The sequence below is a fragment of the Micromys minutus genome (genome assembly GCF_963924665.1).
Source record: "Micromys minutus genome assembly, chromosome: 12".
Lineage (NCBI taxonomy): Eukaryota > Metazoa > Chordata > Mammalia > Rodentia > Muridae > Micromys > Micromys minutus.
The window spans coordinates 12441378-12453889 of NC_137981.1; the positions used below are offsets into that span (position 1 = coordinate 12441378).

The following is a 12512-nucleotide window of genomic DNA, read 5'->3' on the forward strand; positions in this document are numbered from 1 at the left end:
AACCCCCTCCCCCAATAGTCTACACAATCCTAGGTCGCGCTGTCCCTAGGAGTGGACTCCAGTGCTCGCCACAGTGTGCGCACGCGCCATGCTAGCAAACGGTTCGCGGGTACGGGATTTGCGCAGGCGCGCCGCGGAGGGGCGGGACTCTTGCCCGCGTCTCTTCCAACTGCAGTTGGAAGCAGCGCCATTTTGAGCTTTCGGCCACCGCGGGCGTGATTGCGGGGAGGCTGGGCTCCGCTCCTTTACCTGGCTTTCCTTGCTTCGTTTCCATAGATACATGTGGAAACGTGTGTACACTGACGTCTAGGCCGCATCCAGCATCCCAAGCGAACTTGCTAAAATGATGCTGAGAGGAAACCTGAAGCAAGTACGCATTGAGAAAAACCCGGTCCGTCTTCGCGCCATGGAGTCGGCGGCCGGAGAGAACGAACCCGTGGCCGCCGCAGCCATGGCGCTGACGCTGGCCGGCGAGCAGGCGCCGCCACCCGTTCCTTCGGAGGAGCACCCGGACGAGGAGATGGGCTTCACCATCGACATCAAGAGTTTCCTCAAGCCGGGCGAGAAGACGTACACGCAGCGCTGCCGCCTCTTCGTCGGTAACCTGCCCACCGACATCACGGAGGAGGACTTCAAGCGGCTCTTTGAGCGCTACGGTGAACCCAGCGAGGTCTTCATCAACCGCGACCGAGGCTTCGGCTTCATCCGCCTGGTGAGTCTGCGGCGGGGCGGGAGGAAACAAAAAAAGCTGCGGGGGCTGCGCTTTGGCGTGAGGGAGCCGCAGGGCTTCTGTGCTCGCTGGAAGCTGGTCGCCGCGGGCTACTTTCGCGAGCCCGCTGAGGTCGCAGGGGGCGGGGTCAAGGAGGCGTTTGAATTGATGATCTTGCGGGGCAAAATTTTGTCGTCCCCGAGGTGAATTGGGAAATGAACTTGAATTTCCGAAGCGGACTTGTTCCCTTAAAAGAATGATCTATATCTTCCTTTTGCTTTCAAGGAGATGTGCCTTGAAGGACTGGGTGCTGTATATCAGTGGCAGAGCCTGGCCTAGTATTAACATGCTCAAGGCCCAGGGTTCCTTCTCCAGCATCTTAGCACGTACTCGCCTTGTGTATCTGCCTTGTCTGATGTCCACCCTAAGCCATTCAGGTCTGCAAACTCCTGGGAGTAATTGGGACCGAGGGTGGGTGCTACAGTGTACTTGACTTATTCTAGAATTAAAATACTCTATACCCTCTTACATTTAAGTAAAGAAAGAAATTCCAGTTATGTAAAAAATATGCCGTTTATCTGCTTGAAGCACTATTCATTCATTTATTCATTCATTTTTTTTTTTTTTTTCAAGACAGGGATTTTCTATATAGCCTTGGCTGTCAAGGAACTCAGTAGACCAGGCTGGCCTCAAACTCAGATCTCCTTGCCTCTGCCGAGGTGTGGCATCAGAGTCGAACGTACGCTACCACTGACTAGCTTATGTCTGATATGCTAATTGAATTCGTATAAGTTTTAATACATTTTTGAGATAGCCTCAGTATATATATCCTGGCTGGACTGAAACTCGGGAACCTCCTGACTCTGGTCTTGTGTGTACTGGAATTATGGACATGCCAGTGAGAGGGCTTGGAGAAACTTTCTATTGGAGCCTTCTTATTTTTATTTTTTTTTAATGAAAAATTTTTTTGTTATTTATTTGTGCATGTGTGTTGGTATATGAGCATGAGTATTGGCGCTCTCTAGGGCTAAAGACTGAAAGGGTAGGATGCCACTAGAACTACAGGCCAGTGTGGGCTGCCTGTCATGGGTGCAAAGCAAGGAATTGAACCTGAGTCCTCAAGAGCAGCACGTGTGCAGATGATAAGCCATCTCTGTAGCCCATCTAGTGAGTGTGTTTTGAGACAGGGTTTCTCTGTGTAGTCTTGGCTGTCCTGGAACTCTCAAGTGTTGGGATTAAAGGACAGTGCCACCACCAGTGGGTGAGATTCTTGAGTTTCAAGATTTTGTTGATGTAGATTTAATATATAGAGAAAATTAACATATAGAAAATTTGACTATAATTGATTATATTTGAGACAAATACTTGAATATGTAAGTGTCTTGAAGAATAAATGCAAGATACTGAGACTGGAAAATTTTCTTAGAATTAATGTTAAATATATAGTATATATTACAAATTTATTTATCTAGAAAACATTTGGTTTAATTTTTTTGTACGTTTATGGGTATTGTGTTTTGCCTGCATGTATGTTAGAAGCAGGCATTGGATTCCCTGGAACTGGAATTACAGACAATTGTGAAAAAAATAGAACTGTGAACTTTGATGGGAGGTGAACCAGGTGCCATTAGCCACCAAGCTGTCTGTCTATCCAGCCTTAAATACTTTTACTTCACTTTAAGAGACAAAGCAATAGCTTGTCTTATGATAAATCCTCCCCACCCGCTACCTTGGAGACAGGGTTATTGCAGCTCTGGCTGGCATAGAACTCATCTTGTAGACCAGCTTGGCTTCAATTTTACAGACCCATCTACTTCTGTTTCCTGGGGTTAAGGGACTAGAATGTGTCCCACCACTAGGTGTGTGTTTGTGTGTGTTGTGTGTAGACTGAGTTAGAGGATCTCTAGTTCTAGGCCAGCCTGATCTACAGATCTAGCTCTAGGACAGCCAATGCTACACAAAGAAACACTGTCTTGGGGCTGGAGAGATGGCTCAGGGGTTAAGAGTACTCACTGGCTACTCTTCCAGAGGTCTTAAATTCAATTCCCATCAACCACATGATGGTTTATAACCATCTATAATGATATCTGGTGGCCTCTTCTGGCATGCAGGCAGAATGCTGTATACATAATACATTAATAAATCTTTTAAAAAAATAAAGCCACTGTCTAGAACATTCCCTTCCAATCTGGAATTAGAAAGTAGTAAATGAACAGACTGCTCTTTGCTCCTGTAGGACAAACTCCTGTCAGCTGGGTATGATGGCACACACTTTTGATCCTAGCTCTGGGGAGGTAGAGACAGGATGATCTCTTGTGAGTTCCAGGCCAGTTTGGTCTGCATAGCAAGTTTCAGGACAGCCAGGACTAAATAGAGAGACCCTGTCTGAAAAGCAGAATGCAGGGTGGGATGGGCGACATGTTCCTCTCTAAACCTGGCATCCAGAGTTTTTTTGTGTAGGAATAAAAAGACCTGTTAATTGGAAATTAGGAGTTAACTTACAGAAATTTGACTTTTTAGGTAATGTTACAGTATAATCTGAATTCTGTGAATAGCAGGTAAATTTATAAATTCTAAGTGTTGCTTAAGTATATTTTTCTTAAGATTTATTACATAAAAATACACTGTCAATGTCTTCAGACATACCAGAAGAGGGCATCAGATCTCATTATAGGTGGTTTGTGAGCCACCATGTGGTTGCTGGGATTTGAGCTCAGGACCTCTAGGAAGAGTGAAGTCAGTGCTCTTAATCACTGAGCCATTTCTCCAGCCCAAGTCTATTTTTCAATTGGAAATACATATGATTGTATAGTAGATGTGAATATAAATATTTATATACAGTGTATTGTACATCTATTGTAAGTATATGGTAGAATGGCTATAAAACTGATATGAAGTTTGCCTGGTTTGTATTTCTAGAGATTTCCCAATCCCCTTTTTAAGGGAGACAGGGTAGGTACATAGCCAGCCTTCATAGTGTTGAGATTATAGTTATAACCAATGCTCTCCTCTCACTGTGGGTGTTAGTTTTGCATGCCTTTAATCTTAGCACTTAATCTAAGCAGAGGCAGATGGATTTCTGTGAGCTCCAGGCAGCCTGTAACAGAAGCCCTGTATTAAAAAATCAAAACAAAAAAATGTATTATCTTCAACTTTAAAATATATGTGTTTATGCTTTGCCTGTATGTATATGCCCACCATATGTAGTGACAAGTCTGGATTTAAGGTTTCCTTAAAAAATAGATAGCGTAAGAATGTGCTTTTTATAGGTGTGGGGCTATAGGGCTGTTTGCAGCAGCTGATTATAATTTGCCTCCTGCTCTAGCAGAGGCATAGTTTTGCCAGCTGCAGATAGTTTCTGTGATTGTGTGACATTTGGAATTCTGGGATCTTCTCCGAGGGATATAAATGCTGGAACCTCCATAGGTGAGGGTTGTAGTTGTTGGTTGTTCAGGGGAGTTGGTTGTGGTGTCTTAGTAGTTGGGCTCAAAGAAGAAATTAGATTTAGGAATTTCTATTTCTGTCTCCCCTCTATTCTTTCTTTTCTATCTAGTGATAGGGAGTGAAGCCTGGGAGATAAAGGGCCACAAAAAAGAACCAACAAAGTAGCAAAGACCCTTTGTGTGCCTGTGCCCATGGAGGACAGAAGGAAGCACTGGATTCTTTTCAGCTAGAATTACAGATAGTGGCAAGCCATTATGTAGGTGCTGGGAACCAAATCCAGATCCTCTGAAAGAGCAACAAGAAGTGCTCTTAACTGCTGCTCTTTTTAATCCCCTAAAATACCTTTTTTAAAAAGCACTTTTGTTACTTCTGTTTATTTATATGTGTGCATGTGTGTGACAGCATATGTAGAGGTCAGAGGACAACCTGTAGGAGTCGTTTCTTTCCTTCCACTATGTGGATCCAGGGATACAGTTTAGGTTGCCAGGCTCCACAGCAAGTTGTCTTTGCTTACTGATCTGTCTCCATAGTTCATAGAAATTCTTTTTATTTGGTAATATTTATTTATTTTTGGAGACAAGGTCTCCTATGTAACACTGTCTAGTCTAGAACACACAGAAATATATGCCTGCTTTTCCCTCTCAAGAGTATTGGGACTAAAGATGTCATGTCTAACCTTAAGACAGCTACAGTGTGCTCACATACATAAAATAAGTAAATCTTTAAGACATTAAAAAATATGATTTGTTGTAGTATCATCCAGGCATGGCAGCACATGGTTATGTCTTGGCTCTCGAAAAAGCAGGGATGTCTGTGGGGGTAGAGTTGGGGAAGGACAACTTTGAGGCCAGCCTATGCTGTCTCAAAAAGCAGCCCATAAATAAATGAACCAACCAACTAGTGTCAAACCATGAGTTATGTGTGAAGAAATATTATTTTCATGGTAGTTCTAGAAACTGATACTTGTTCTCAAAAATGTTTTTCTATTTCAAGACGGTTTTCTCTGTGTAACCTGACTGTCCTAGAACTTTCTCTGAAAGCCATGCTGGCATTGAACTTAGAGATCTACCTTCCTCTGCTCTGAATGCTTAATGACTGTGGGTTTTTTAAAACTTAAAATGTTCACAATGATGTTTTGAATACATAGTAAATTATGTGATGCCAAAGTTAAAGATGAAAGGGACCTTAGTATCTGTTTCTCAGTGATACCCAGTCCTCTTAGAGCCAAACCACTATTTTAATTTTCTTGTTACTCAACTTTTTAAAAATTGACTTTTCCTCCTAAAAAGGAATCCAGAACATTGGCTGAAATTGCAAAAGCAGAGTTGGATGGCACCATACTGAAGAGCAGACCTCTCCGAATTCGCTTTGCTACACATGGAGCAGCCCTAACAGTCAAGAACCTATCTCCAGTTGTTTCCAATGAGCTTCTAGAGCAAGCATTTTCCCAGTTTGGTCCAGTAGAGAAAGCTGTTGTGGTTGTGGATGATCGTGGTAGAGCTACAGGAAAAGGTTTTGTAGAATTTGCAGCAAAACCTCCTGCTCGAAAGGCTCTGGAGAGATGTGGTGATGGGGCGTTCTTGCTAACAACGTAAGTTTTAACTCTTGTCCTCTGTCCACTTAAATATGGACTTGTATTTGCTTAGAATTGTTTTTTGTTTGTTTTTAAATTTTATTAATTCTTTTGAGACAAGATCTCTGTGCATGTAGCTCTGCATGGCCCTGAGCTCACTATAGAGATAGGCTGGTCTCAAACTCAGAAACTACCTGCCTCTGACTAGTGAGTGAAGGGATTAAAGGTGAGCATGCAGCATTGGATTGTAGGTCTGTGAGGCTTAGTGCTGGCATGTGCAAAGGCTTGAGTTCATTTCCTACCACTGAAAAAATAAAATTGAATTGCTTAATCAGGAAGTATTTTTTAAAAGCTTTCTTATATTTGTCAGGTTTTTCTGGCTTCCTAAATGTTAGCTAGGATTACAGGTGTAAGCTACCATTATTTAATTTTGATTTTATGTGTATGTGTGTTTTGTCTGCATGTATTCTGTACCACATGCATGCCTATTGTTGGAGCCAGAAAAGGGGGTTAGATCTGTTGTGAACTGCCATGTGGGTGTCCAGAATTGAACCTGGGTCCTATGAAAGAACACCAATGCTCTTAAATCCTGAGTTTTCTTTCCAGCCCACCCTCTATTTTATTTTAAATGGGTTCTTCTGTAGCCCACTTGCCATGTAGTTTAAGATGACTTTTAGCTTAGGTTTGTCTGCTTAGCTTTTAGCTTACTTAGGTTTGTCTGCTCTTTCAGAGGTCCTGAGTTCAATTTCTAGCAACCACATGGTGGCTCCCAATCATCTATGCCCTCTACTGTCATGTAGACATACATGTAGATAGAACATGTACATTAAATAAATAAGTAAATCTTTAAAATTAAAATAAGGTTTTATTTGGATGTTTTGTGTGTGTGCATGTCTCTATATCACGTGTGCAGTGCCTGAGGAGACAGAAGAAGGTGTTGGATTCTCTGGAACTGGAGTTGATGCTTTTGAGCTGCCATTTGGGTTCTGGGAATTAGTTGAACCTGGGTCATATGGAAGAGTAACCAGTGCTCTTAGTTTTCTAGCTTCTGTTGTAGAATTTTTAAAGAAAGACAATTGAACAATATTGTTAGACTGAGGAAGACTGAGAAATAGACAAATCTGAGTGTTTGAAGAACGGAGCTAGGAAGCCATATACATAAAATTTGGATCAGATAACACCTTTGTGTGTGCTAGGGGTTGAACCCATAAATCTGCTCTATTGCTACTTGAGAGTACGTCTCACTTTGCATGCTGATCAGGAGCTGTACGTTTATACATACTGTGTATGTAGCTAAGACTGGCATTCATCCCTTCTTAGCATCTGTAGTACTGGAATTTCAGATATAAGCTATTGTTTGGTTTCTGTTGCTGCAGAAAAATAAACTGACCAAAAGCAATTTGGAGAAAAGGTTTATTTCTGTTTATAGTTGTGGTCAATTATAAAGAGAAGCCAGGAAAGGAGATTAAGACAGGAACTGGAGATAGGAACTGAAGCAGAGGCTGTGGAGGAGCACTGCTTATTGCTATCAGCATTTGTTGAGTTTGTTTCTTGGTACATCCCAGGACCACCTGTCCAGGGGTTTACCACCCACACATCAAGAAAATGCTTCATAAGCTTGCCGTAGGCCAGTTGATGGCATGTTCATAGTTGAGATTCTATAATAGTTACTTTTCTATTGGTGTGGTAAAACCACTTATGATCAAGGCAACTTGGGAAAGAATGAATGTATTTGGGCTTACAGTTCCAAAGGGAGCCATCAGTTCTATGATGGTGGAGTGAAGAAGGCATGGCTGTTTGAGCAGGAAACTCACATCTTGAACTGCAAGTGCAAAGAAGAGAGAGCAAACAGGGAATTTTAGGAGTTGTTGAACCTCTGAAAGTGCTCCATAACCTACTTCTAACAAGCGCATACTTCTTAAGCTGACCTGAACAGTGCTAAGAGCTAGGGGCCAAGTATGCAGATACCCAAGACTGGGGAACTTTGCTTATTTAAACTACTACAGATTCTTTCTTAGTTTGCTCTAGCTTGTCTTAAGTACACAAATAACCAACACAGCAACCATACCTACCTATTTTGACAAAGATCTTAAAAAATTAATTAGCTAATTTAGTGTCAGGGTCCCATTGTGTAGACCAGGCTGGCCTCAAACTCCCAGATTCTCCTGCCTCTTCCTCTGCAATACTGGGATTATAGGTGTGGGCCACCATGCCTTCCATAATTTTTATTTATGAATGCACGATACATTTTTCTCAACTAACATTTTTAAGTGAAGATTTTTATTATAAAAATTTAGGAAAGGATGTTAATTGTAGTCACGAAATTAATTTTTACTAATGCCTTTATACTTTTATCTAGAACACCTCGTCCAGTCATTGTAGAACCCATGGAGCAGTTTGATGATGAAGATGGTTTACCAGAGAAGCTAATGCAGAAAACTCAACAGTACCATAAGTAAGACTTGATTAATATATTTTAGATATATTGCCTTTGGTGTATTTTTTATGAAGTACTATTAGAATATAATCTGGCTGATAGAGCAGTTTGGTCTATGTGGAATGTTATTTTATTGAGAGAACTACTTAGTTTTATGTATATGTGTGTGCCTGTGTGTGTGTGTGTGTGTGTGTGTATATAAATATAAACTACATGTGTGCTGGAGCCACAGATGTCAGAAGAGGTGGTTGTGACCTGATTTATGAGAGCCAAACTTAGGTCCTCTGTAAGAGTAATAATTGTTAACTGCTAAGCCATCTCACTAGCCACTTTATTTCCTCTTTTTATGCATGATTAAAACATACTAATTTTACTTAGAAAAGCTTCTTTCTTTGCTTGCCCTTCCCTCCCTCCCTCCCTCCCTCTCTCCCTCCCTCCTTCTTTCCTTCCTTTCTTCCTTTCTTTTTAGAGACAGTCTCACTGTAGTTATGGCTGGCTCGGAGTTTGCTTGTAGAGCCCTTAGAGCTGGAGTGGAGGGTGTTGATGAGCTAGCTGCCCAGCATGGGTACTGCGAACTGAGTCTAGTCCTCTAGAAGAGCACAGTGCCTAAGTGCTTAGCCATTTTTCTGCTCTCCCTCCTCTACCTCCCCTCCCACATTTTCTTGTGATGGTTTTGTTTTGTCTTTGAGTCTGGGTTTCACTGTGTAGCCCTAGATGGCTGGAACTTTGTAGACCAAGCTGCCTGACTCCAAGCTAGGATTAAATTTATGCACCACCGTGCTATTATTCTTTGTTCCTTCCTTCCTTCCTTCTTTCCTTCCTTCCTTCCTTCCTTCCTTCCTTCCTTCCTTCCTTCCTTCTTTCCTTCCTTCCTTCTTTCCTTCCTTCCTTCCTTTTTTCTCTTTCCTGTTTTTGCTCTGTGATAACATTCTGTATTAGTACTTGAAATTTAGTCATATCAGCTAATCTTCCTTTTAACCCCAAATATAATGAAAATTCCAATTGTAAGGTTTCTGTAGGTAAGATGTGAAATGTCCGAGTATTAATACTTTCACCAGGAACTACTCATAGTTGAGCATGATTGAAAATGTCATTTGAGTTTCAGTTGTATTCGTAGCTCTTATTTGCTTATTGTATTTTTTGAAATATGAACTCAACTACCGGTGGCCAGGAACACACTGTGTAGACCAGCCTGGTCTTGAACTTATATAGATCCTTTTAACTCCTGAGTGCTGGGATTAAAGGAATGCCCCACCAAGGTCACTGATTTTTTTATTTTTTTTATATTAGGCATTTGTTTGTTCATTTATTATTTAATTTTTGAAGAAGTATATATAGTTGTGCCAGTGCCATAGTTATATGTTATAATAGGAATTTACTACACATTTGAGAGTAAATAGTTGACTGGTGATGTCTTGTGGGCATAAATGTTAAATATATAATTATAGGTAGAGTGAGTTGGTTTGTTACCTTTAGTCCAGCCACTTAGCAAAACGTTTATTACTAAGAAAATCAGAAAATCACTGATTCTATGACTAGTAACTTAGGGCTCATTGGGTTTGTATGTTGCAGGTTTCAGTATGTGTAGAAAAGAAAAGAAAACCAAAAAGTCTTTATGAGAGGTAATAATATTAACATAGATTGGAGCATTGTATTTTGTAATTTCGAATCATGGTTTCATTATTAATTGGGTACTATTTGGAAATTTCATAAATTCATGTTTATAGAATCTATTTCATGATCCTACCATGAGGCAGTGTATGGTGCCTAACTGTTCAGGCCATAAATGTCCAATAACTGATATTTACTATTTTCTGTGGTTGTTTAGCTCTTAAGTACAATCTTGTATGTTTCTTAATGTTAATACAGGGAAAGAGAACAGCCACCGAGATTCGCTCAACCTGGGACATTTGAATTTGAATATGCATCTCGATGGAAGGCTCTTGATGAAATGGAAAAGCAGCAGCGTGAACAAGTTGATAGAAACATCAGAGAAGCCAAGGAGAAACTGGAGGCAGAGATGGAAGCAGCTAGACATGAACACCAGTTAATGCTAATGAGGCAAGGTAAAGGAGATGTGCCAGTGACATGCTTATTATTAGTTGTGGTTTCGGGAGTAAGGTCTTTCTGTATAGACCAGACTAGCCTTGCTTGTCTCTGCCTTTTGAGTGCTGTGTACTGTATTAACTTGCCAATTAGGAATTCAGAAATAAGAGTTGTAACTCAGTATATTAGTTAAAAATTTTTACAAAGAGAACTTTTTGTTGTTTTAAAGACAGAAAATAACTTCTTCCCTGGTAACTCAGGCACTGTTTGAACACCTTACATAGTTTGAGTATTGGGATTTCAGTCTAGAGCCACAACAGCTGAGGAGAAATTTTTTATTTATTTTATTTTAGTTTTTAAATCAAGACAGGGTTTCTCCTGTCCAGGAACTTGTCTTATAGACCAGGCTGGCCTTGAACCTTGAGATCCACCTGCTTCTGCTTTTTTTTTTTTAAGTCAGAAATTTAGTAGGGATTGAGTATCCCTCATCTAAAAAGTTTGTGAACGGATTTGTTACAGATTTGAATCTCTGGGTTTTAGCTTTTCTAATTATGTTGGCTTATTTAGCTTGTCAAAGTCTGAGGGAGGTAGAGGGATGGCTCAGCAATTACAAGCTTGATTACAAGATTCAGGTTTGATTAATTCCTAGCTCCTGAATGGCAGCTCACAACTGTCAGTAACTCCAATCTCAGGGGATCTGATGCCCTTATCTGGCCTCCTTGTGTACTGAATGCACATAGTTCACAGACATACATTTAAGCAAAACACTCATACTGATACAAATGAAGGGGAGAAAGTGTTAGTAGGCTGGGTCTGTAGTTCAATTGGTAGATCATATGCATGCCTGTACTGCATACAACCCAGGGTTCTGTTTAAACCTGAATCTGACATGGTTGGTGAATATCCTTATTCCTAGGACTTGAGAGTTAGAAGCACGAGGATCAGATGTATCCTTGGTTAGCAAGTTCCAGGACATCCTGGATTACATGAGACACTGTATTTATATATAAAAAATTTCTATGTGAGAAGTATTGCTGGAGGTAATTCAAGGACGTTTAAGTTTCTAATAATATAGATATTGGTTCTGTTGACATATGGAAGCCTAGTAGATAATTTCTGGCAGATAGGTATGGCATAAAACCACATAAAAATTTTTAATGGGTGGAAAGATTAGTTAAAGTGCCTGTTTATTTTACGTGCATTAAGAGAGTACCAAAATAGAGTTGTTGTTGTTGTTAAATGTTAGAGCACTCAATCTGCAGTCAGACCTCAAGATAAGGGGGGGGGGGTGGGGAAGGAGGAAGTACCAGATGAATAAACCTGGTAGAGAAGAAAAGGGTTAAATGGATATAATAAATTTTTTTCTTTTTTAAAGATTGATTTTATGAATACACTGTAGCTGTCTTCAGACACAGCAGAAGAGGGCATCAGATCCCATTACAGATGGTTGTGAGCCATCATGTGGTTGGTGGGAATTGAACTCAGGACTTCTGGAAGAACAGTCAGTGCTCTTAACCACTGAGCCATCTCTCCAGCCCCAAAGAATAAATTCTTAACTGGCCATGAGACCGCTAATTCAATTTTAAAGCAGTCTTTAAATAAGATTCTTTTATTTTATACACACACACACACACACACACACACACACACACACACACACACACACACATTATATATATGTATTTTGTCTGCATGTTTGTCTTTGTAACAAGTGTATGTGTTGCCCTCAGAAGCAGAGAAGGAATTAAGATTGCACAGCTAACAGTAAGATGAGCTACTTAAATATTTCCTAGAAGCTTTCATTTCTTTGTTACAGTCATTTGTTTGCTCACACTTCCCTCATTTCTTTGAAGGTTTTTTGTTTTAGATTATTTTTGAGTTTATTGTTTTTATTTCACGTGTATTATTTGCTTTAATGTGTGTCTGTGAGTCACGTGTGTGCAGTCTTTTCAGAGACCAGAAGCTGTCAGATTCTTTAGGGCTAGGCTTGTGAGCTGTCACTTGGGTGTTGGGAGTTGAAACCAAGTCTTCTGGAAAAGCAGCCCATGCTCTTAAATGCTGATCTATATTTATAGATATAAATTAAGCTGACATTAAAATGTTCATTTTATTTATATATATATATATATATATATATATACACACACACATTCTTGAAACAAAAACAGAAAGGAAGCAGCAGCAGAAGCAATTTTTCCTTAGCTCTTGTATGTGCCAACAATAGAGATTCCACTTTTCGATGTGAAAACACAGACAAGGAAGATTAAATAATATTAATATGGCAGGGCTGGAGAGATGGCTCA

General features: G+C 40.3%; 1 protein-coding gene across 3 annotated transcripts in view; it reads left to right on the plus strand.

Annotated features, from left to right (window-relative positions):
* Positions 1–12512, plus strand: part of PSPC1 (paraspeckle component 1) — a 73298-nt gene continuing 60786 nt past the window's right edge. Inside the window, exons 1-4 of one of the 3 annotated variants that reach the window (XR_013975274.1) lie at positions 1–712; positions 5443–5744; positions 8086–8181; positions 10033–10229. Coding sequence is in view for 2 of the 3 variants with exons in the window: in XM_080926397.1 (XP_080782523.1) it covers positions 344–712; positions 5443–5744; positions 8086–8181; positions 10033–10229 (964 nt within the window). In the remaining variant the exon portion in view is untranslated. The remainder of the gene's footprint in view (positions 713–5442; positions 5745–8085; positions 8182–10032; positions 10230–12512) is intronic. The other 2 variants (XM_080926397.1, XM_080926398.1) reach the window with 2 other exon arrangements.